General features: G+C 36.6%; 1 protein-coding gene across 32 annotated transcripts in view; it reads right to left on the bottom strand.

Annotated features, from left to right (window-relative positions):
• The window catches only part of KCNMA1 (potassium calcium-activated channel subfamily M alpha 1), a 403,122-nt gene that overhangs the window by 69,391 nt on the left and 306,666 nt on the right, over positions 1-27,065 (bottom strand). For 4 of the 32 annotated variants that reach the window (XM_058029039.1, XM_058029038.1, XM_058029027.1 and 1 more), the window contains one exon: positions 25,952-25,960. The exons of 26 other annotated variants lie outside the window; for them this stretch is intronic. In XM_058029039.1, the coding sequence (XP_057885022.1) occupies positions 25,952-25,960 (9 nt within the window). Of the gene's footprint in view, positions 1-19,958; positions 20,133-25,951; positions 25,961-27,065 lie in introns of all 32 variants that reach the window. 2 more of the 32 variants (XM_058029041.1, XM_058029040.1) reach the window with 1 other exon arrangement.

Below are 27,065 nucleotides of genomic sequence, written 5' to 3'. Positions count from 1 at the left end.
GTCAGCTTCAGCAGATACAGACTATAGTGTGCAGAACCTAAAACACTTATGGAGCATTCCCCAGTTCAGCAAAGACAGTTGATTTTTATCAATAATTTCTTTATAATCCGATTGGTTTATTGCACTATTATGTGGGCTGATTTCCATAAAAAACATATTTGGGAAACAAAGATTGCTGTTAATTCTATGGAACTAAATACATCCTTACATATTGTCACTGCCTCACTAGGTTTGGCAATCAAACTGTCTGGATTGGGGTAATTCTTCGTACCACTGTGCAACATCAAATCACAACCACCAAATCCACCAGGGTTCTTTACTAAGTATGGGATGAATTTAGTACCACCAGGTCCACTAAAACAGGACTATTTTACTAGTCATAGTTAGAATAATTTATTTTTATGTAGCATGACATATGACTATTTCCAATGCAAACAGTCACAAGCCTGCATTGTTTATGCTGCCTAAGTTCCTTAGAACTGTTCAGTACATTTTCATGTATCCATAAGGCATTATTATTACCTAAGAATATTTTGAGAGCCATTTTGAGACCAAATTTTAAACTACTTTTTGAGAATGGCAAACAGTAAGGAACAGGATAAAAGTAGAGTAAGGGTAAGAAATTCCATTGTCTGTAGTATTTTCTAATTGCACCCTGGGTGAACACAATCTACTTTTAATAAATGCTGCGCAGAATTTGCCCAAGAAGCCTGTCAGCATTAGAGAGATAAAAAAATGATATGTATTAAATGTGATATACTAATGTAATTGTAAAGGTATTTTGAAGTTGCATATATTCCTATTCCTTACCCCCACCCTCAGGAACTCCCTTTCAAGCTCAATGAATATACACTTGCCTACAGACTGCGTTAGGGAATCATGCCTGTTTCTATTTCTATACATTTTATTTATTTTAATGAAGATAATTTGAATTGCAATCTGCAACTCCCTGAACATTTTTAAAACAACAAATGTAGTTAAACTAATGCCTGTGGCAATCTCTATTTATTCTTTGTGAGCATACACTTGCCATAACTTAAAACTGGGCTGAGCTTTAATTTAAATGTAACAAGGCAGAATACCAGTACAGCGCTTTCAACAAAATGGCTGAAACTGGCTTCAGCATGATTTGCCTGGAAGGGAAGATGAAAATGTGTTTTAAAGGAGAAAAAATATCCTGACCAAAACCAGACATTCTAAACCACCACCACTGATACTCAGTGCTCCTCTCCTCCCCCATCTCTATCAGCTGCTAGGCTTTCAGCACTGTTTTTCACCAGACACTAGCACAGTGTTTTCCTTCATAGTCAGCCATCAGCCAGAGCTGTCACTTGCAGATACTTCATTTTTGTTTCAGTCTAATTCATACTGCACCCCCTTAATCTCTGTAGTGAGTAATGCCATGTCACTGTGAAGATATGTCAGATCCAGCATTAGAAATACAGTGTTCCTAACAGTTAAACTATCTTGGTTTGAAGAAATATTTTATTTCTCCCCCCAACTTAACCGATGTCTTTCTCCTGAACATCTTCCAAGCTGACCTCCAAAGGAGCAGTCACCCTTCTGCAATCTGGCTCAGCTTTCATGGGGTGAGGGGTGAAGATAAGCGGCAGCCCTGTATTTCTAAAAGCAAATAATCAATATGTTGATTGAGCTTTTGGCTACCAGAGTTCTTTTGATGGGAGTGACAACGAGCATGACTTGCCTCATTCAATGACAAGCCTGTTTAGACTTTTTTCTACCTACCACTTTGTGAATCAGGCAACTGAAAATACCCACAGCAATTCCTCCAAACTGTCAGCTATTGCTGTGATTCCACCCAGCACCCCCTGTACAAGACAACAGATTAACCATTAGGCTAGATATGTTGAAAATATACAGCTTCAACCTTTCCTCAGCTAGCTCAGAGCGATGTATAGATGATTATTTCAACCGTCAGCTGCCGCATAGACTTAAACCCCTGCACAATAACTCCTGGATTCATCTGCCCCTTGTCAAACTTGCACAGCTTTACTTTGAGCATACATAGTGTGGCAGTTTCACTGCGGATCTAGAATAATCCAGACGGCTGCTGTCTCTTTGTTAACAGGAAGCTAAACTGATGAGTTTGTAATGCATTTCTTATCAAAGGTACTTTCAAAAAAGGAAATGTGCCAAATCAGTTGGGGTTGGAATTTAGCATAGTATTGAAATATGATTTAATCAAAACATTTGTTATTTGTTGGGGGGAAAAAAAAACCCACCCCATATTATTCATTCTCTAAAAATCATTTCATGCCAGTGAACTATTTATTTAACAAATTTACTTGATTTTTTTTTTTTTTGGTGGTAACAGATGTAATGAAATCATTGACTAGAAACTACAATATAATGGTGCTTGATGAGCTACAAGAATGTTAATTTTAGAAGCTATGGAGCAGTGTTTGCTTGGTGTCTGAAATGGTAATTCAAATGAAACAGGATTGCTGCTTTTGTTTCTATGTGCATTACATACTCAGGGAAATGCATTTCATTCTGTTTTTTTAATACAAAAAGATACGCTGTGTATCTACACACTAACACCATTAGAAAATCAGGTGAAGCTGGCTTTTGGTTTCAGTGTCTGCCACTTAAAGCGGATAAAACATCAAGATCCAAGAATGTCAAGAATACATCATCAGAACATTTTGCAAATACTGAATGGTGTTACATGAGACATTCTCTTTGAAATTGCAGATGAAGAAACATTTCTCTTTTTTTTTTTTCCCCTCTTTTTGTCCCAGGCTTGTACTTTTTGGCTAAAGGCAAAAAAATTTCAAAACAAATGCATTGTGTCAACCACTTCTTTCTTTTTTTCCTTTTTCTTTCTATTACTATCCAATACCTAAATTTTGTATTAATAATACGTGGTCTTTCAGTCTTAATTATTTTCCCACATTAAGAACTGAAACTCAGCTACAGATATATTTCTCATCTTTGCTTTTCCTTGAATGCTGAAAAAAAGACAGTTACCAGCAAATGTGGAATCTTGCCATGCTGGATCCTGTTATTAATTTAAGATGGCTGCTCTGATACTCAGTGAAATCGATACAGACTTTAAATTCCTGATCTTTTAGAGCAACTTGTATATAGGATGAAAAATAGACTACAAAGCAATTTGGAAATCCAGAAAACCTATAACTTGAATCTTTTGGTGAAAAAGGTCTGGCATATGGATTTACATCATTTGTGCTTGTTTTTAAGAGTAGAGAAATTTCCTAAGGTTACCACAGAAATATGGTATTTTTTTCTTTGCTCCTCCAGTTTAATACAACTAATATGAATGCTGGATTAATTATTATCACTTCTCTGTTACTATGACTTCAGCAAGCAAAGTGGTTTAAGGCTTTCCAAACTGTGGTTAATCCAAAGTCCAGTAAAGTCAGAAAAAACATTTACCCAGACTTCAGTGGACTTTAGATCAGGAGCTGTTCGTAACTCATGTATATGCTGTCATAAATTAGAAGCAAGCCTTTCCCATATATACAGCATTTTACACACAATGGTGTGTGCAATTTTGAGAAGAAAGGCTTCTGATTTAATGGATCTGATTTCTCATTCCAATACAGAGGTATACAGACAATAGGACACTATTTGTACATAACAAACATCTTCTCTTTTCCCTGCCAAGTTTGCATAGTAGAAAAAAAGCTACTTCAATCCCTAATCAAATGCTAATTTATACTTAGACTAAGTCATAGGTCCATTGAACCTTGAACATATTTTCTAAATCAAATTTTAGTATTCCCTCATACATTTTTCTTGATTTTTAGTCTTCATTCTCCACTGCCTTTTCAAATTATGATTCACTCCATAATTGTTTATTCAAGTCATTAAACTGTTATTGGAAAAATGTCAAGTGAAAAGTTTTTAAAAAAAAGCAAAGCATCCGTGGACTTTTTTGTCCTCCCTGTCCATTTAATTGTCCAATAGACTTCTCCACTATGCCATACCCATATAGAATACTATTTCAATAAAGTAAAGTTTGTTTTGGGAAAGGGTGAAGAAATGGAGATGTCCCTAAACTGCAGAACTTAAACCAGAACACAGTCCATTTTCAGGGGGGTCTGTTCTCCAGACAAACATCAAAGTGAAGGGAACTAACTTTGTCTTTTCAGAGTGCACTTTGGAGAATAAGGAAGTTCAAGTGTCTCATGGGTATGGCAAGTGTAAATATGCTGAGTTAAATTTTAAATTATATTACTTCATTATAACAAGCTGTTCTGCTCTGAACATGGAGGAGGAGCTGCAGAAAATGTTACCCCAAGTGTCAGAAAAAAGCTGTTCAGACCCTGTGCTTCCTACCAAGTCAGAAGCAGCTATGAACTACGATTTTGGAGCCCCAGCTGCTGTCTTCAGCGCGGCAAAGTACAAAAGGATTGCTTAAAGCCACATGGTTGGTAACATTTTAACAGACTGCCTGATTACCCCATGGCTACAGGCAGAGGACTGGGGATTTAGTGTAACCACTAATCTTGGGTTACACAGCATTGGGTGGCTCACTTGCAGACAATTCTGTTTTAAAGGATTTTATTAGTCACAGATATTGCTAGAATTTAAGTGACCAAGTGATGTGAAATTGTGGCTGTTAATCTCTAATTTTCTCAGACCTAGTAAGACTGTGATGTTGCTACTGTTGTTTGAAAAGTACATTTTGAATATATTCCATAAAAATATACTGTATTCATATGTGATACTGTTATTACAGTGCTTGGTGGTTTGTTTTTTTTTTTTTTATTAGACATGAAAGTGTGCCTCTAACATTGAATAACTGTAACATCCTTTTTATTTCTGTGTTTCTATTTCCCTTTCTTTAATAAAAAGTGTCAATTAAAGGGCACTGATTTCCTTATGAGCAGCCCTTTGACAGTTCCCCAAGCTGTGACATGTAAAGCCAAAAGACACCTCTTTGGGAGATACTTTAGCAAATTATAATATTCCATGCATTGTCATAGACTATCCTTGTTTCAATGCACAGCAACCCAAATTGTATTGTCCTTTGTCCTATTGCCTCAAAGAAGATTTTGACACCAACTATAAGGGACACAGAGGAAGAATTTGTGACACTAGCAAGGGCACACTGTAGTTATGTAGTTCTGCTAAACTGTAGGAGGAATCTGTCTTGCTTTTACAAAGTTAAGGAAGTTTCCCCTAAAAGCACTCACAATCTGATCAGTCACTGCAGAAAACAGTCACGTTCTACTTGTGGACAAAAAATAAGCTACTATTAAAAAAAGAAAAATCTAAATTTGAAAGGCTACTCATCATTGTGCCTATGATCTCTTTACTATTTATACTCCCCCTGCTCCATTAAATTCAGAGAAAAATATACAATGCCTTGAAGTAGCTATGAGTAAAAGTAAGGATAGGAGTCCTTGGTGATTGCTCCACTCCTTGGGATTAGAAATCTTATATTTACAGCATAGATTGTGTTTGTCAGGCAGAGTATTTCAGTGCACAGGAAAGCGATATTTCCATGTCTTTGGAGCAGGACTCCACAAATTCCAGCTCAGCCTTGCTGCAACTGTTTCCTTCTTGTGAACATTGGAAAGTGCAGATTTCATCCTGCAGAAATCTAATTAGAATTATTACTTCTCTTTTCCATTTAGAAGTGCCAACTTATCATAACATCTTAAAAATACATATTTCCAGTGTAATTTCAACATACATATTCTAAAGTTTTAAATTGAAATAAAATTTTATCTACCTTGTTCATTACAAAAGACAGACTAGGTCCCTGCCAATACCACAGTGAAGTAAAGATTTTCCTACACTTCTTATAAATCCAAGAGATTGTATTCTTAAATTCTAAGATTTTACATAGTTTTTTTCAATTCTTCCTCTGCTTCCCCATGAGTCGCCTCACTTTTGAAAACACACTTGAGAGGATCTGGCTGAGGTTGTTTCTATTTTTAACTAGGTGGTTATTATGCGACTGATAAATCGGGGTTTTATTCATATTTTTTACTTTGTAAAATTTGATACCATTAAACTTCTTTTGGCTTGTGTTTATCTTTGAAAAAAGGGTGTAGAAATGTCTGTGTTTCTGAACGAAAAGAACTGAAATATTAACATTCACCTCTGGCTATCTTATCATTAGTCTTATTCAGTTTTCACCCACATCAGTGGAAGAACTTCCATTTACTAAATTTTCATAGGATCAGGCTCAGTGATCCCCAATGCTCTTTCAGACTTAGCTGTAGTATTCCTCTGGGATGGAGGTCTTCACACTCCTGTTATATGTGTGGCCATCATATAATTTCATAGGTAAAGTATAAAATGCTGAGCCTACTTACATAGATACAGGTTCTAGAAACAAGTATGGGGAAAAAACTGTATACCATTTAAAAGAGCCATCTGAAATATTTTTTTAATAAAATTGTTTCCTTAGCAAAGCAATACATAATGAAGCTCTCGCAGGCGCCTCAGCCACTACTGATTTCTAAGGCAGCACCACCACCTGCTGGTTGCAGGGAGTTTCAAGACCCAGCGCTGTTTTCCTGTCTCCAAATCCATGCATAAATATAGTGCACTATTTCTCAGCTGTTCTTATACATAGAAATGTTGTTACCAGAGAAGATTTTTAGCAGATTCGCTGCAGTTTAACAATACTCTATTAGGTGAATTATGGCTTTCATAAAAGCAGGCAATGTTAACAAATAAATTGTTTTATGCAAAGTACTGGAAGTCACAGGGTAAACATTAAAATTAATCAAATAGATTGAACCTGCTGTATTAAAAGGCTATTGTCACACAGGCAGGTTTTATTAGATACAGATACAACGTTAAATACTCTTTATAACACTAAGAAATGAGTATGTTTTTTCCTAAGTGATCCCTACTTTAGTGTATTCCACAATGTACTTCATTCTTTTGAAGCTTTTTTCTTGCTTTTAACAAATGCATCTAAAAAACCAATACTACTTGTTAAATATATTAACATAAAAACCAACCAAGATATAAATAACTAAGGTAAAATCTACAAAACAATAGCAAAGTAGTGATAGCAAAAATGGAGACGAAATACAATCAATTGCTATGGAAATTTAGGGAAGTACAGTACATAATTTCTAGGTAAATACTGGCAAAAAAAAAAAAAAAAAAAAAAAAAAAAAAAAAAAAAAGGAAGTAAACCAGCACAATAATAACAAAAATCTCCAAAACTCATACCTCTGCAATAAGCTCACAGCAGCCTGGCCAAAATTGAAAAATTGATTGCTATGGGAAGCAAGAGCTGGCAATCCACCCCATATGGGCAGAAAATAAAGCATAAGCTAAGAAATCTAATGGTTACAACTAATAACAATGTTACTAACATCATAATTTTGATTTTTCATAGAAGGAATACTCAAAACAATGGATGTATACAGCAAGGATCATAAATTCAAACACAACTTGAATAGGCTTAAAATACCTGCATACAAAATAAAAAAAAATACTGTAATGAATTCTCTCAGATAATTTCTCTATTATTAAAAAAACCTACTTTACTGATGAGATTGATACTTCTGTAGCAACTAGGGTTCAGCTCTTTTGAAATACTGTGAGAGGGGAAAGTAAGCCACATCATTCACTTCATCTAAGACCAACTATAATGGCATGAAATTACATAGGCTAGCAACAAAGAAAAAAAGTAATACTGAATCTACCCAACTAATCTGATATTAATGTTAAAAAAAATAACTACACATGTTTTGTCCTTTTAGGTTTTACTTTGATACTAAAGCTACAGAGAGATGCCAGCCTAGCTTAGCTCATGACATGGATCAGACACATCACAGCCCATGATGAGGAACAGCTTTAGAAAGAAAATTTCATGAAACCCAACTGCATTGTGCTTGGTACTTCTGGATTCATTAACCAAACCTTGATGAGAATATGGGCATTACCAAAGAAAGAGAAGGGAGCTCAACAGAGCACCCTCACTGTTCTCACACAGTGCAATGAATCAAGAGGAAAAAAGCAATGGAGAATTTTGGAGAGGATTTTCAAGGTGTTGAATTAGCAGGTTACCAAGTTGTGTTCTATAGAGCACTTGGTGTGCTCAGCACAAAAATCACTTAAACACTAAGAGCATAAAATTAAATACAGGTGATATCCCTATTCAAAGTAGGTAGCATGATAAGAAAGAAGACTGCTAAAATTTAAAAAAAGAAAAGAAGGTTCTGCAGGAAACCACAGAACTGCCAGGATTTCTGTTGTATTATCACAGCAACTTCACAATAAACTCTACAATCACCTGGAGCTGAGGAACTCTCTCCAACAAAGAAAAAATTGATGTATAAAATTCCATAAGATTTATAAGTCAGTTACTACCCTAAAAGAAACTATATCAAACACAAATGTCACAGGATGCCAATATATTTGGAAATACTGTTGCTGCCAGATGTTTTGAGAGTCAGATACTGAAAGCATCCAGAAATCCTATGCTCAGGGGACGCTGACAGCTGTCAAGAAAGTCATCTTCCAAAATCAAATTGCTTGGAGCTCTACCTTTGAGGGTTTTATTTTGTCCTGTTTGAGGAGAAAGAAGAGGGCGCACAAAAGACTTATATGTTAAGGGCAGATTAAAACCAAATGCATATTTTGACATATTTTATGTTCCTCATGGGCAGAACTCAAGGATACTGCTGGGGAAATCTGTGAGACCCAAGGGACAATATCAGGATGTTTCCTGAGGAGCATGTGGATCTTGAGTATTGAGGCAGAATATACAAACCTGAAGATATGATTCTGGCATGCCCTCAAGCTACAATTTTAAATGCAAAACAAGAATTTTGCTACTTAGCAGCAGAAGTACCAGTAAAGCTGTTGATGAATGAGCTGCAGCATTCAAAGACTCCATCAGCCAATCAAAACGACCTTTTAAGTTTGATCAGCCACTAGACATGCTAACACTAGAAATCCTGAATCCAAACACAGAGTGGGCACTTTCATGAAGTAGAAGATAGTATTCTCAGGGATTATTCAGAATTAACAGAAAGAAAGTTCTCCACAGATCATGCTCTAATGTGGTAACAGGGTAGATCTGAAACAAAAATTTAACTAATCCTACACTTGAAAGAGGCAAATTCAGGTGTCGGTAGTTCTAAGAATGCCATAACTTTTATGATAATGGCATACTGAAGTGCAGATAGAGAACAGAATTCATACTTTATAAATTAACATGCAGGAAGATCTGGTGTCAGCGAGTTAGAAGAACATCAATCCCTGCTCTTACAGAATTTCACACTGATGTAAGATGAGTCAAGTCCAGATTATGTGATTGGATTCTTGGCTTGTCTTCCCTGGCACTGCAAATTGTTTGTTCATCTACTCCTCTTCCAAACATAACCAAGGGCTTCTGCTGAGTCATGTAACTCTCTGAAGTGTAAGATGCCTGCACGTTGGACTCCTTGTATGGAAGGATCCTGTCAAATCGTGAGGATCACATTACTGACTCCAGGCTCTGCAATCTTAGCACTATGATTACCATCACAAGATCTCTGCTGAGACTGACATCTGTCCCAGCCCTACTGTCTTCTCATTTTTCTCCTATGTCTGAATGAAGAAATAAGTAAGGTATATCTTGTTACTCAGGGCAAGGAGACTCTCGAACATCCATCTTTTAAGAACTATTGAAAAAATTAGATCTTTCTAAAAAAAAAAAGTAAATTGATTGAAATGAAAACAGATTTAATTGTCTGCTGAATTTTGTTCATAAAATGAAACAAAAATTACACTTTCATGTCTCAATTTTCACAAAACATAATTTGTCAAAAATTAAAATTTAACATAAGTAGAACTCAAAATGTGCAGCCTCACACAACAGGGTAAATACTTTTTTCTGTGGAACACCAAAAGCAATTATTAACATCCAAGAGTTTGCAAACTATGTTTTACTCATTGGAAAGCTTATTGGTTTTGTTCAGAACCAAGTAAAAAGCACTGTTTCTTGTCAAAAATGAGACAAGATACAAGAATTGTTACGAGTCCATTATTGATGAGAAATATTAGTACGTTATCTGAATATTTGGGACACATGTCCCATATGTTGGAAAGGACAGTATGTAGTGCAAGCCAGAAAAGTACACCCTGTTCTATTCAGCAGTGCATCTCACTTTTTCTCATCCTTCTGCTGTCTCATCGTGTGAATTATAGTCATTTTCATACCCTGCAATTCTAAATAAATACTGTATCACTCCCTTGCTGCCGCCCATCTTGTGATTGACTGATCACAGAGAACCTGGCAGTCCTTGCATCTTCTGGTAGATCAGGAATTATTCTAATAGAGCTAAAGCATGAATACAAGGAAAAAAATAATCTTTGGACAAATGCCTGCTAATGAAATATGCTATCAGTTTGCACCTATGGATTCACCACATATTGCTCATGGAACAGGGATAATCATCATCTCTACATTAGGCTCAGAACTTGCAATTGTTTTTATTCTCTTCAAGAAGAATCTTTGTCATATCAGCCAATAAAACTTTACTAGCTAGGCAAATATTTATCTTGAAGTACAAATTACTGTCCATGTGTCAAGCTGCTAGTTTTACTTAATGACCAATCCCACATGGGATCATCTAAGTATGACAGAGGCAGGGCTAATCTTGGACTAAACTATGTCCATTGTTAGATGCACACCTGAGAAGAGTTTGCTCAAAAACAGAGCCTCCATCTCCTGCTGCCAGTCTTCCTTCATAGCATAGGGTGATGTAAAATCTCTCTCCATATTGCCAGACTTGCTGTGTCAGGGAACATGCAGCACCATGGAGTGAGAGTGAAGATAATGTCAGGAACATGGGAATAGAGAAAGGAACATGCGTAGTGCAAGCAGAATCTTTTATGCAAGAACGAACAAAGGAAATTGCATGACAAAGATCAAAGATGCTATAATGAATTTTTGGTTTTTCTTCAGCAGTTCCTCTAAGTAAACAAGGTCTGCATTCCAATTAGAGTTCAGAAGCAGCTGAAAACTTCAGATTATTTTAAAAATATGGCAGCAGAGATACTTCTCTGCTGATGCAGATAAACTCAAGTTACCCCTGCCCTCTCATACAGTATACCCTTTCTAAACCTCTCTAAATTAGACAGCCGTAAGGCATTTATGGTAATTTCCCCACACCTTCTTTCCCCACCGCATTTCACTCTTCTCTCGTTCTTGCTGTGCATCTACATTCTTAAGCAAAGATCAGAAAATCTGTAAATTGGCCTCTGAAGGGGAATGCCTATGTCAAAACAACATTTAGACTTATATTTAGGACTTCAAAATGTAGATCTCAAAGTACTTCTCAGCACAAAATGTAATACAGTATAATAGATTGAGAACACAGTATTTTAATTTTCTGAAGGGAAGAACTATAGTCATGTAGTAAGTCAGTGGCACAGTCAGGATTGGGATCTTTGCCTTGCAGCACTTTTGTTTCCCATTTTTGCCTAGGTAAAATTTCCAGTCAAACTAAAATGCACACAGGAGTGTTTGACCAGATAACACCAGACACATCTTACACACTAATAATGCTTTCTCCACCCTTCCTTTTGAGAATTATTGTACTGTGCTAACAAGACCTGATCAGTATCAGTGAAGCATGTCTGTGTGAGATAGCACACATCATGCTTCCTAAAATCTTTGGTAATAAGTGAATCACAGAATTACAGAATTCAATATTAAGAAAAGTATCCTAAGGAAAGCTATATTAAAATATTATAAATATATTATAAAAAATGCTAAACGAAGTTGGTGAATAGTCTCAAACAGTGAAGGAATGACTGAACTTTATTATAAAGTATATTATCAACATAGTTAAAAATTTACATACTGAAATAAATGTATTTATGATTTCTTAAAAATAAATTAAAACTTTTCCTCATATGTCCTGTCCAACACCCTCCTGTCTACTATAACCCCAATCAAAGCATCAGTACAGCATGGGCACTTGTCTTGTGGCACTTCAAGAACCTCATATGGAGTTATATGACAACAATCTCCTCTTTTCATGCAGAACATAAATAATTCATGAAGTTGTGTTTTCTGGCATACACAAATACCTCAGAAGGTTCTAGGTACTCAGTAGAAAACACAAAGACCCAGAAAAATTGTCTTGTAAGTTGCTTCTGACTTCCAGACTGGGGGCTGATCCACTCTGCTGGACCCACACTGATCTTGATAAAATCTGAAGATCTCCTCTTCTAATTCAATAGATTTTCCTAGGCTAGGAAAGAAATAAGTTGGCTGCCCCTGCTTCTAGTTCTAGAAGTATGGAACTCATATTAGTGACTACTAATGTCAATGCAAACCTGAATAAAGGCATGCACATATTTCATATGCTAGGGGTCCCATGGAATAATCAGATGATGGATTCACTATGTTTGATATTTTCCATATTTCTCCTGTTTTTATATCAAAATGTATCAAAAGAAAAAACACTGCCATGCATAAAGCAAAGGCTTTCATTCGAGGGGATTTTATACTAAACTGCATTCCACTTTATATGCTGAAACAATATTTTGGTCTGTTATATACTTCAATGACTCCCTCCTTATATTTACTACAATACTTTCAGATTACATAAAATGTGTAAAATATAAGCCAGAGGATTTATTTTTCTCTCAATCTGAGGAGAAATATTCCAAATTGGTGAGCATGTTTTTTCCTTGAATTATAAAAGGAGACAAAGAATAAGGAAAAATAAAATAAATTATAACAAGAGTATGACATGTACAGGATTTACATAGCAAATTTTTTAGTTTTGAAGTAATTGGAAAAGAACATGAATTACGTATCAAAGTGTCTCTGGGATTAGCATGAGCTGATAGTTTTCTGCCATTGTTGTTTCAGTATTAATTTGAGACCTTGCCCAATAACATCCGCACAAACTAGCTAAGAGTCAAAATGGCAATCAATTTGGGGGACCTATCCTGAAAAATGGTACTAACAACTTCCCAGCATCAATGAGCTTCTCAATTCTACAGCTGTTTTAAAAAGCTTCCTCCCAAAGGCACATTTAGAAGTAAATTAAATGCAACTTTGACTTAATTAACGTTTTAAATGATAATGAATACAATGTAGATTCATAGAAGGCATTTACATTGCGTTATAAAACTGATAAAAATTTAATAACTCTTTGTTAATAAGTTATGTCTCTCCAGACCCATAAAGCCTAAGGCAGTCAATGCTGTAGTCTAGGGTCTAATCCAGGTTCCTAATGCAGGTGGTATAAGGAGGCAGGAGACTGACTTGACACTTGACATTTGCTCTAAGCCTGCTCTGGATCAAGCCACTGCTTGTTCATAAATACTTTACTTCATATAGTAAAGGTCAGAATTTGGGCTCAAGGCAGGGCTATGACAGAAATGCTCAGGCTGAAACCGAGCCAGCTCTGGCATCTGTCGCTTGAAATAGCTGGAAAGCAGCAGAGAAGGAGACCTAACTGGCCAGCATCTGTCCCACACCAAGGAGGTAACAGGAAGAATCTGCTGCCTGGTGGTAAGAAACTGTCATGGTGAGTTTCGTGACAACCAGCCACACTCAGGAACTAAAAATGCAAACATAATTTCCATGTCACCTTGCATAAGGCCCTCTGCTAAATTCACTCCACAGGATGCAGACAGCATCTTTCCTAGCTTGTACCCATAAAAGCAAGGCACTCACCAGCCCCTTCCTGTGACCCTGGCAAGAATCGCTACTCAACATAAAGGCCTAAAGAAATTAAAAGCAGACTTTTTGATCTTTCCTTCCCCCACTATCCCAATTTTTCAAAGGTTTCAATGCTAAACTTAGCAGTGCCTCCAACCCATGATGATGTGAGAGTTCATCTCCTTGTTACACACATCACAAACTGGGCAGAGCTTACTCTCACCAGCATAGGGGTATATGCTGCATCACAAAAATCACCTGGAACAGCGCATGCCTCATTATTTATATAATCTAGCAATGAGCCAGGTTGTCTCATTTATACCATTTTACCTTCTGAAAACAGCTTAGTTTGGAGGGTTTGGGAGTTTTTTTCCTACTACAACATTTCTACCTCTCAGTATTCACCTATATGCTCATACTATGCCCAAAAGAAGCTTAAATAATTTAGAAGCACTCAGATTCTATTAAAATATAGAACAATAAAGGATTCATTTTTTGTCTTAGAGCATAACTACACAGTTGAAGTCACCTATTGCAAAAGCCCTATTGTTTCCTGTCACTTTTCCCCTTTTGCAATTAATGCTGTCTCTTCAGTGTTTGAAGAGGAAATACAGAAGTCACAGTGCACTCATATATGTGAAGAAAGTGATGGAATAGATTCTTGGAGACTCATGAGGCCATTTACCAGCCCATTCTGATCACTGTTTCACTACTACCAATACAGAGCAAAGTACAGTTGGATCAAGGAGGGGATCACCTTCTTGAGGAGGGCTGGACATCAGGAGGGCAAGAAAGGCACACAAAGGGTTGGCTCAGTGAAACCACTGCTCCAGCAAGCAGTTTCTTGAATGTTAGTTAAAACTGTGATTGCATTTATTGAGTCAATTCATCCCATCTTCTTTAGTGGAAACATCTGAATGCATCTTTGTCTGGTTTTATGGGCTTTAAAACCCCACTGTCCAGTTTCAGCAATACCAGCTTTCTCAACAGTGGCTCATTCTCAGAAGATGGCTTAGGAAGGTGATTCCCCTCATGCCCCAGTAACAACTGTTAAGGTGTATATGCTTGATTTCTTTTTCAGTGGTACTGGACTTGTATCTTAACTGAGTTGTCTAAAATAGTGTTCTTGCTTACAAACTGGCAACTAAAATAAACACAGGTACCCATTTTTACATTATTTTCATTATTTGAAAGGGAAAACATAGTCTTGTAAAAGTATTTCGAAGAAACATCAGGAATACAACACTGAATGCATGGAAACCAATCTAACTGAAGTAAAAATCTGTCACCCTAAAAAGGACAATATCTGGAACTGGTTTTACATAAATTGGTATTTCACACACAGTTCCTTTCTTGGGGTTATTATTTATATTCTCTGTGCCTTTGAATTACCAAGAATTTATCTGGCACTATGTCTCATTCTAATGTTCCATTTTCATTAATCTCACAAAAAAAAAAAAATAGTTAGCCCATACAACAATTGTCCAGTACACAGAAATGGGGTCATTCCATAGAAGTAAGCTGTAAAAACCACAACAATCTGTTTATAATCATTTGTTTAGGACCTTATGCCATTCAGAAAGTCTTGAGAGCATCTGTCTTTCCCAATTTTTATTTCCAAGACCCAATTGCCTATTTATTCCCTCAATCTCTTCTTCTTCCTCAAAACATTAAGAGCATATTATTGGATTTTTGTGCAGGACAAAGATGAGACAGTGTGACCACACAGAGGTGAGTAGGTTGTATAAAAGAGAAAGGATTTATGCAGCATATGCAAAAGTAAGATTTCCAAGCAAACAGACCCACTTCCCTCCTGTGGCCACTGCAGAAGTCTCACAGCTCAGAAAATGTGTGTAGAGGGAGAGAGCAGTGGTACTACCCCACCCTGTCATTATCAGAGCATTATAAATGCAATGTAAATATGATGATATTCATAGCTGGATGAGCATCTCATAGTCTCTAGCTACCACAAGGTGGTACATACATCCTGTGAAAGGAAACCCATTGTTTCTAAAGGGTGAACAGAAAATTCTAGCACTGAAAGTTGTCTCCTGAGAGGTCACATACCTGTCCTTCCTGCACCTCAGCTCATGCATGGCAGCTGCTTGTCTTCTCTTGGCTACTACAGCAGGACTAGAGAAGTGATATGTTAGAAAAGCAGAGGACACATCCTCTGTAGAAATGAGAGGATATGAGAGGAAATGTGAGGTCTCTCACATTCTAGGAGAAATAGAATATGCTGGCTTTTCAGCCAGTATTTCAAGAACCTGGGACTTGATAATTGTCAACCCATTTAGAAAAGCCCAAGCATATTTATACAACTGATGAGTTTTAGATACACTGACCAATATCTGTTATACATCCATCTCCCTGGATAAATCAGTGAGTTCTACATAATTTCAACTCTCAGTATAGAATTTGGCTTTTTCACTTGTAAAGACACACAGGCAGGGTCTGAAGTAACAGGTCAATGAAGAAGCTGGAACTTTTCTTGGCCTAACTTGCTAAGGTCCGTCCCATCACCAGTTATAGTTTCAGTAGTTTGCCGACCTTGGTATCCAAAATGTTCACCTAACCTTGCAGAATGTGATTTTTGGTCCTTTGAGAAAGATTCAGCAGCTAACTTGTTTGTACAGAATAAAACATGTGCTGACACTAGAAGATTATATGGAATATATGGTTTTAAACTTGGTCTGGCACAGAGGTAGATACATGCTTTGCTTCTTTCAAAAGTTACACTTTTTCTAACTTTTCTTAGCATGGACTTTCTAGGCAAGATATCTAAAAGTCTGGATTAAACCCTAAATTCAAAATGTAGCAATAACTATTATTTTCTTTTGTCTCCAGATATCCTTTATATTCACCAAAGCAAAAGTCTTCCCATAAAGCTTCTCAGAACTACCAGAGCATGCCAAAGCACATTTTCTTACAAGTTCAATTAGATATGTCGGGGCCTAATATCAAGAATATCCTTGAAAATTTAGTTTCCCATGGTAGTGGGTGCAGCAACAACTTCAGGAAAGGTTTCCTTTAGGAACATGAACTTCTCATGTTCCAGAGAAGCACAGCCATATGGTGACGGAGAAACACAGAAAATAAATGGTTCAGGTTAAGATTCTGTCTGTATCAATTAATCATTTGAATGGCACCCCCCAAGACTTGGCACAGACCTAAGTAGAAACATCACACTTGCTAATAACATAATTTCAATGCATAAACCACCCCAGGTTTTTCAGTGGCTAAGTGCTGTGCTTCACTCTGACTTGAGTCTCCAATGTGAGAAGTATTTGGACCATTTGCTCATTTGCTATTCATGTAGCAATCTACCAAATACAGCTAAAGCTGTAAAAATGTAGATACAAAAAAAAAAAAAGACTTAAAATTCTCTTTCCTTACATTTAGAAAAACTATCAGTATATTTTTCCAGAAAACAGCCTATAAATTCAAAAGCTCTTTTAATGTAATTATACCTAATCATAATACCAATTTTCATTTGCTGAAAGTAGAAACAATATAATAACAAAGACACTCATTCACAGTGGAAAATACAATGCAAGTGTTACTTTCTCTGCAGATTATGCAATTAGAAGATTAAATCCTGTGTACACCACTGAATATGTAAATTGACATCTTCTACTCAACATCTGATTTTTAGAAACAGCACTAATTCTTACAAAACCTACACATTGTTTCAAGAAGCTCCATACAATGGTCTGTGATTTTATTTACCTTGGAAAAAAAGCCCGCTTTTATAATCAAAAGTTAAAAAAAAAAAAAAAAGGAAAGAAAGAAGTGCATTAAGCAATTGTGGAAGCAGACCAACTCAACTGGGGCACCACGACCAAAGCAAGCCCTGTAATAGTATAATGACCTTTAATGAGTGTCTGGGGAAACAATACAGTCGTAGCATAAAAGACAAAGGGCAAAACCCATCATGGCTCCACTGACACTAATTTAAAATGATTTTCAGAACAACTAAAGAATGTAAGAGAGGTAATCTGATCCACCAATCTGACCTCACTTTGATTCTGGGGCCCTGCTGCTGCCATTTCTAATTGTCAAACACTCTACATTTCACATCTGCTCATATTTAATGAAAAGCTGACTCTCCCCACCATTCTCTGGGCTAACTAGCTCTGTCAAGATGGGCATCGTCCAACCCCTGTGCGCTGCAAAGAAAACACACTGATTTCTATTGAAGCCCTGCCAGTGCAACGTTGCGTGCATATATATATTTTAATTGGAAAAGAAAGGCTTATGCTGCTTTGCAAAGCATGTGAATTGGTATTGATTTTCGTACTTATTATTAACAGTCAAAGGTGACTCGCCTCACAAGGGGAAGACTGAGATCTCTTTTGATTTGAAGGAGTGATGAAGGGGGGAAAAGGCTCATGAAGGATAGGATGCTAAAAATCCTCAAAGCTGTCAATATCACTTATCCTTCAAAATATAACATAGCTCTAACATGTTTCCCAAAAAGCTCTGGCTTTTGTTGGAAATAATACCATTATTGTGGAGGGTTTTGGCTCAGCAGGCAACACAATCAAAAATGTTTACTTTATCTGCCTCTGTAGAGTCTTAAGTGGACTTGAAAGCCATGGTAAACCTACAAATTAGTTTTTCTTTCCTTGCCAAACAGTGCTAATGGCAGAAATTTTACCCACTTGCAGGGGACATATTAATTTATCCTAATCTGGTTGCTGTTAACACCAGTGCCAGGGCCCAGCCACAAACTCTCTGTACCAGTCTGTACCCTACAAACTCTACTAGGCACAGTGTTACTGAGGCTGACACACTGTACAAAAAACTGTACAGGTAACCTGTAAACAAGGTTTCTTGTTTGCTTTTCTTAACAAAGTATGCTTTACTACATTTTACCCTGATAAAATTCTCATTAAAGGATAAAACTGTGTTTATCCTAGTTTTAAGTCCTGTGATTTACAACAAGACTTAAAACTAGGAACCATCCACCTTATGGTGATACATGAGTTGCAAGCAAGTAGATTGCTAGGATGTTCAGAGTGCCTATACACAGAGAGAGATGATTTTTTGGTAAAATCTCCAGGAAATCCTATGAGAATATTTTTAATTAATACGGTCTTCAGACAAAAGAAATGTAACAATTATAGAATTTTTATATTTGTGACTGGAAAAATAGTTCGTAAGTCAAAATAGTTAAGGCAAAATCATTCACCACTTGGGCTATATACTGCAATATGGTACCAAAAGACAACCAGGTGCATAATCTAAAATCTACATTAGTCTTCATAGCAGAAGGCACTTTTGTCCAAAATGACTTGCCTTGGAAAATGGACATGCTTCCTGACCAAAACTCCAATCTATTCTCATAGCTGTAGCTGAATAAGTTTATAGCTTTCCTTTACCATTTGGGTAGGGAAAGGAAAACAGCTCCTGTCCCAAGACATAGTTTTGCCTGTTAAGAATGACTAAAGAGGACAAGAAAATGAAACAAACAAACACACGAAAAACCATTTAACAATCTTCTTCAGTTGATGACATCACACTGATAATCCAAGCTTTGGAATCCCTACAGCTTGTCTGAATAATTAATCGCCATGCAGAATTGTTCTAGGTTCTCTGTCTTCTCCCTCTCAACTCTGATCTTTCAGGGCACATTCCAGAATGTTACTGTCCTATGGAACAGACTCTACATTTAATTTCAAAACATTTGTACCAGGGATTTGCACCAGCCTAGTTTTTCTAAAAAGGTGCTACAAAAAGAACAACTGATTTTACAAAAAGTACGAACATTTTTGTGGCTTCTGTATTAGATGGAAGATCTTGATTTACTGAGAATGAAGAGTTACAAACAAAACTAAAGGCAAAAGCAGCAGCATAGAATAGAATTCCATCTAGTATATTGTATCCTGTATATTTATTCACTGCCCATTGTATGATGCTCTAGTGCCAGTATTATTAAAGGTACCCACTTGGCACCAGTCACAGATTTAGACAAAGGTCTGGTCCTCCACCAAAGCACTTATTGCTTAATTAATGACAATTTGTATTGTATGAATTAAAGAGAAAAGATGTCACCATACTGCACTACTAAGGTCCTGAAGGCTATTACAAGAGGATGCTTCATAAAGAGCACATAAAGCAAAATAATGATTTACATTTTTTTTGCATTAAAAATAAAAACAGAAATATAAATACAGAGCTGTGATCAAATTTGGGGTTGATTTTTCGAAAAAGCATCAGCCCAGTAAAAACTCACAGAACTACAATGCACGACACAAGACAGGGATGATACCACAGACACCACAAACATGGAACAGCATGTGTTGGTGTTAAAACTTACAGGCACGTAAACTGGTGGAGCAATCATTAACAGAGACAGAAGAAAGTGGGAAGGCTCTCTCAAGGGTGTCCATGTTACTATGTACACTGCCTGACATGCAAGAGCAGTCACGCTCAGAGCGTCCGCAATCAAAACAACATGCCAGTCTCATTCTCTTGTAGATGGACATCTTGGCTATAACCATGTGTTGGATGGGAGGAGAGGAAGAGCAGCAGGTTAATGGCAAGGTTATAGATATAACAAGGCAGCTGGAAGGTAATTTAAGGGATTTAATACAGGCCTTAGTTAATGTTAACAGTCTTGACCCAGGAAAAAAAAATGCAATGAGATTATTGATAACACTTTGGCTGTACATTAAAAGTAGGGCAAAAGATTAATTGCTCTTTATTTCTGCTCAGTCTTAGAGGGTGACCGCAGTCATGGGGAAAAATTACTGTTTACAGTCAAGTGTTTGGATCAAAATAGAACACAGTAAAAGCACAGAATAATAGGAATATGCTTTTCCCTTGGCACAATTAATACCATTGGATTAAAATGAAAACAATAGTCACTAGTCCATTAGGTATTTTAGCCTATCCTGTTTCCTGTAAAAATCAGAGATTTCTTCATATATAAATATATGTATGTATGTATACACACACAGAAACACACATACAAATGCTTTCTTACATACACACACTCATACACACATATGCATTATACATACACACATATATATAAATATATTTATTCTTAAATGCATTATAATAATTTTTTGGTATTAAACTGTGCCAAGGACCACCTTAACTGCAATTAATTATACACTATTAAAGAGTTACAAGATATTAATAAAATTCTCCAAAAAAGTTAATTTTGCTTACATTTTATCTTCAGGAATTCAAATTAACTCTTGACAGAATACCAAAATTTGCCCATATAGGAGACAAAACTAAAAATGGTAAATATGCTCAACATTAAGTTCAGTTCACAAATAAGGCATCACCAAAAGCACACAGAGCATTGGTCCACTGAAACATGCTGAGCCAATCATTGGCATGGCTTCTGCTTTGGATTCAAAAGTCAATCAAGAACAAAATAACTGAATTTAGAATTAGGTGTTAGTTCCAAAACAAGTGCCAGGTCAGACAGAACATCTTTATCTTTCAGTCATCTGAATGTCCTTGTTATGCATTTCTAGAAATATAGAGCATCCTATTTTATAAATTCATGTATAATTACCATCCTGGAATCTTACATGTTATCAGAATCAGGCATGTTTACGTCTCAAGGAATCCAAAGGCCATTTAGATTGTTTCACATGCTGCACTGAACCAACTTTTGGTAATGGTTTAGATTGAACTGACTCAATTATACTAAAAACAAAACAACACTGACAGGCAAAAACAGAACCTTAAAAGCAAATGCAGAAAAAAGGTAATGTTTCTCTGGCCTGTATCTTCAGTTTAGGATGTCTTTTTTGCTTTATGGTAATGACATTAAATTTAAAAGAATTTTTTTTTCCAATTTCTTAATCCCACAGTCACCAGGAAAGAGGGATTGAAATCACTCAGATGGGTCAAGTCCTGTTCTAAGGCCTTGATGGCTTGCCATACAGTATACTTGTCAAGCAAGGGTAACATTATGATTGTGGAAAACAGGCATTGAGGGAGATGAATGAGTGATCTCTTCAGCAGCGACCCCATTCCTCTAAAACTTTGCTCACATGACAGATGCCATGTTCTTTTAGCATCCTAGTAGAGTTATCTTACAGCTGTTCAGAAATTCATCATGCAGCATCAGGCTTGTTCATTGCATAGTACATCATTCCTCAGAGCTTGGCTTTTAGTAAGAAGGTTTCCACTGCAGCTTTTGATGCATACACATTCAAACTACACAGAAAATTCAAAACAGCATTTTCCCGTGTTTTCCCTCTAACTCTTCCCAACACATTCTTTAAAGTTGAAAAGTTGGACAGTAAAAGAAAAGTGAAATAAGTTACCAAAAGTGTAACAGTCTTTCCAGTATGCCTACTTTCTTATTTTTTAAGGAAATTAAAGAAAAATAAAGGGTATTTGTGCAACACACTGACAGTAGGTGAGGTGAAAAAAGCAGGCCCATTTTGCTGTAATTATAGCTGTTTTGAAGGACTTTTTCTAATCAAATGCTGTAGCAAAACACTGCTCAGAAATTCCCAACTGCTACGTCATTGGTTAGTAACAGTCCCTGGTTTTCATTTACTTCTGGCCATATCTTGTCAACAGTCAATAACAGGATAGGACAAATTTATGGAAATTAAAAAAAATCATCCTTAAGGGCAAAGAAGGCTAGGAAGGAAAACTTTTTGTACCATTTTCATCAGAATTAAACCAATAAAGTTGGAAATTTAAGGCCTTCTCTTCAATAGGGGAAGGACATGATGGCGTTTCTCAAAAGCAATACCCTTCAGGGACTGTTTTTAACTATTATTGTCAGTTGTTCTGGAGATCATGCATCATTTGAATATTTCACATCATTATCATGCAGGAAACAGGCCTGGACCTGGAAATATAAGCAGCAGAAAGGACTTGCCACAAGGATTTTAACAAGTATATAAGCAACTGCATATCAGAGCAATAACTTTTGGAAAGAAAACATGCTGTTACTCTTCATTCCTTTTATACAGTCAGTTACATTCACACCAAATACAATACTTATTTCAAATAAAACAAAACACGCATTATTAGTAGGGATGACTAGTGACAAGGTCAAAGACAGCACAGAAATGATTTTAAATGGTTCAGCCACACACATACCATTTTCTATAAAACTTCCATAAACATTAACAGAAAATGGGAATCATCAGAGAGACAGGGGGACCTTAAGAACAGCCTCTGTGTGTGTGTGTTAAATTTATCTGACACCTGTAGGACCTGCGTAAGAATCAACTTATTTCTATTCCTAGATGTGTTATAAATGTTGAATAGAATTGTAATTTGATACTGGTGAAAACAAAAGTTGGGAAATTAAGGAGACTACTTTCCTATTTTCAATTGTATAATAAATAGGGGAGAAAAAAGAAAAGACAGATCCTTGTACTTTATATGATGACAATCACACAACATTTGTAAAACTAATCAGTAAAAATATCAGGGGAAGCTTTTGTGGACACTAAGTTAAGACTGCCTAAATAATTTACAAAACAAGGCACATATGAACTACTCATTAAGAGCAAAAGGAGAGCAAAGTTTCTTTCAATTGCTTAGAAAGTAAATAAATACTTGTAGAAACTTCCAGATGCAATTTTTCTCAGAAGGTAGTAGCCTTCCTTTCTATAAAAGAAAGAATAGCTCCCCAGATGTCTAAGCTTCTCACAAGACCTTACTTCTGATCTCAAAAAGTCAAAAAGTACAGTTAAAATGTGTAGATTGTCTGGATCTGAAGTGTTACTTAGAGTTCACGAACAGTAATGGGAAATATTTCCAGCTGCAAAAATAAGCAAAGGAAACTGCAGATTATTCTCTACCTAAAATGTCAAGGAACAGCTCCTTTATCTTTTCCTTTTTTTTTTTTTTTTCCATTTTTTTTCCTTTCTTTAAAGAAAGCAGAACAAAGTATTCCTTCTTCTCTCCTGATTTTTCGCAAGCCCCGGGCTGTGCCCCCTGTGCTGGGGCTGCTCCTCAGCGCAGCCAGGGTGGAGCTCCGAGGACATCTAGCGGATCTCTCTCGGGCAGCAGCTGCTCAGGAGCAGGAGCGGGAGCCTTCCTGACCCCCCAACGGTACAAAAAGGTACAGAAAGGTCCCAAGACACTTCAGAATTGAAATGCACACTGTTATTTCAATTCGTCAAGTTCTCATGATCCAAACTGTGAGTGAAAAATCACCAGCATTAAAGGCGACCAGGCTGGAGTGATCGCCTGCCAGCAATGCTGCTTAGCATCATGAGACTGACACACAGACAGGACTTCGCCCAGCACAGTTTCAGTTTCCTGAAAAATACAGCAGTACCTTAACCTGTTGGTGAGAATTTATTCACCTTAACACAACAGGAAAATCTATCTCTCCATTATTTAATTTTTACAAGTCAACGTCAAGACTAGCAAGCGAGCTTGCTCACTCTCTTGCAATTTTTGCCATCAATGACGACTGGTTACTTGTTTGCTCCAATTCACAAACTGCTGCTCTATGTCAAAACTGAAAAAACAGCAGGAGATCTGAGTGGACATCTTGCCCTATTTTAGTAGATATAAGAATGACTCAAGTTTCGATGTAATAGCACATTTATAGACCAATTCATTTTAATTTTCAAATCTGATCATGACCTTTCCTTCATTACCTTACAGAAGACTCTCAGCCAGTGCACTCTCAAAGCAAACTACTTTTCTAAACAAACTTAAGCTATTGGGGAAATGGAAAAAACCAAAGGAAAACTACATGACCTTTTTTTTCTAGCTCTTTCACAGCATGAAGAACTCCTTTACTTATTTATTACAATTTAAATGAATTTCTTTAGTTCACAAAGGTCTCAACATAAGAACATATTTTAAATAAATACATTGCTTCAGATAAATCCAGATTACTTCTAGTATTTTGCCTCAAAGTCAATAGGATTCACCATTTCACCTATAGAACTTGTTTTACTGCTGGTTCTTATCACGCTGACCAGTTTCACAAGCTGCTTTTTCCTGCTGCTACATCTTTTTGCTGTGTCATTCTATTGTCTAAAAATAGATGTTTGAAGAAATTTTTGTTCTATCCTTGAATATTTTCTTCCACAACAGGATCTCAATCCTTCAGTGTAGTTTGCAGGCTCCACAATAAAATAAATAGCAAATAATGATGATGCAGGCCACCATAATTTCAAGAAGGCCAGAGCCTTCTTTATCAAGAGCATAAATTATTCCTTCATTCTTTGCAAGATCCTACAGTGTGTATAGATGAGAGGGGGAAAATATCTCAATCCTGATTAAGACCTGAGGTGTTTCCACACAATAAATTCAGAATATCTGGTAAAATGTCGAAGTTGCACGTTGAGGCCGCCTTTATTTAGAATAGCTGCAGCTACACAGTAAAGTTACAGCCTCAATCTGGCACAGCAACGCTGCACTGCAGCTGTGGGATCCCCCTTGCTCTTCGAAAGAACAAGCCCATATAATCCCAACACTGCCCTATAACCAGTGCATTTCTTTGCAGCACTTGTACTTCTAAGAGCAAATTCTTTCCATGTCCCAAATGCTGTATTTACCATGAGTGCACACACAAAGTGGCTGATGAGAGCCTTCAAAGATCCTGCACACTTTCAAGTGGTATGACCTGGATTGACATGAAGTGGTCCATAAAGCTCATATTCTAGATACAATAATACTGTAAAACTTTACAGCTAAGGCCCTGGAAAGTCAGTGTGTGTCTACTTATGTAAGTAGTGTCAAAACCAGCAAGCTCAGGAAAATAATCACTGCAGCTTGTTTCCTGTTGAAGGTATCTCTGGGTTTATACATTAAAAAAATCACACTTTAAATTAATTGTCTGGCTTTCTCCCATAACACTTTTTTCGGTCATTGGGGAGAAAAAAGCTAGGTAAGGACAGTAAAAATGCTGTGCTACTCTTTGTGTCAGCTGTGCAATGGAAAGGACAAAGTACTGAAAACCTAAACAGGGACCTGAGAGATGAATTGTATTTAACCCAGCAAAGAGTGCTATAGTGGCAATTACCCCAGCCTGACCAATATCCCTAAAAATTCATGAGATACCCCTAGAATAATTTAAAGGAAATACTATTGCCAAGATCTAATTTTCATTTAGGGATAAAAATAAGCTTGTAGAAAAAAAGGGCAAATAGGTGGAAGGGAAAACTGCTGTATTTTCTTCGTCACCCTAATCTCCATTGGTGGGAACAATGAGAAACTTGTGGGTATGACGTCACTGCTACATGCAACATAAATAAAGAAAAGAACCAAAATACTGAACAAAAATACTCTCTGCTAGAGAAAGACAGGTTGGACCGCACTCTGGGCTACAGGGAACCCATTTTTACTCACAATAGATCACTATCAGTGTGCAGTTAAAATATAGTAGGGGCCGTGTTCCAAGGCAGCAAGAGGAAAAATAAATCAAAAGTTTGTCAATTGTCATAGATTACAAGAAATTCCTTCAAACACATCAATGTACACATGATTTGTCCCCTCTGGGGTTCAACCCCCACCGTTCACAGCAAGCACTGTCACTGGAAAAAATATATAGAGAATTAGACCATAGCTGTTGTACAAAATGAAAGAAACAGGAGGAACAGGTCATCCAGTTTAGAGATTTCATCCCAACGTGGCAGCATTTTACACAAATATATACACATATTTGGCCTCTTGCTGCAAAAACTACAGTTAAGTGGAATAGGAAAGAGATTGAAAACATTAAAAAAAATTAACATTCTGTGAATAAAATTTCCACACAAGTATTTCTTTGGACAATATGCCATCAGCATTTATGTGTTATTCAGGGAGTGGGGTGGGTAAGGAGAAAGGGATGGCAAAGAAACTGCAAAAGGAAAGCAGGATTAAATGAATTATCCTTGGCCTTGTAGAAATGTACTGATCTGCCCTGAATTATTAATATTAGGCCTAATGAGTTTGGACAAATGGCTATGTAGGTCAGACTCACGTTTAGACCCCAACAATACCCCAAGCTAATATTCAGAAAGTGTCTAAACTGAAGTGCAACCTCAGATGCATTATTCAAGAATGTGAATTAAGTATTATGGGAAACTGCATGAATTAGAGCCACCATAATTAAGTTTTCCATTTCTTTCACATCTAATTCACCTGAATGTGTCAATATTTTTATATACAACCTTTCCTTTCATCTTACATATTTTCCACATTTAGCTGCCTCTAATTACCATGCTACTCACTCATTAAAGCATGTATTTGTTATATAGAACTATATAGATGCATGTGCATGCAGTGTCAAAAATCAAATTGGCCTAGTGATGTATTACATGTTGACATAATAGTTGATAGTTTTCTAACCCAACAGGGAGAAAGGTTTCTCAATTTATGCTTTGCTTTGGTTAGAATTGCATTTTTAAGACCAATGATTTGCATCATTTGCACATGGATAACATATCTAAGTCTTTTCAAAAGTGATTAGTGATTTGAA

This window comes from Melospiza georgiana, chromosome 8, assembly GCF_028018845.1.
Source record: "Melospiza georgiana isolate bMelGeo1 chromosome 8, bMelGeo1.pri, whole genome shotgun sequence".
NCBI classification, from domain to species: Eukaryota; Metazoa; Chordata; class Aves; order Passeriformes; family Passerellidae; genus Melospiza; species Melospiza georgiana.
This window is presented reverse-complemented; position numbering and strand designations above follow the sequence as displayed.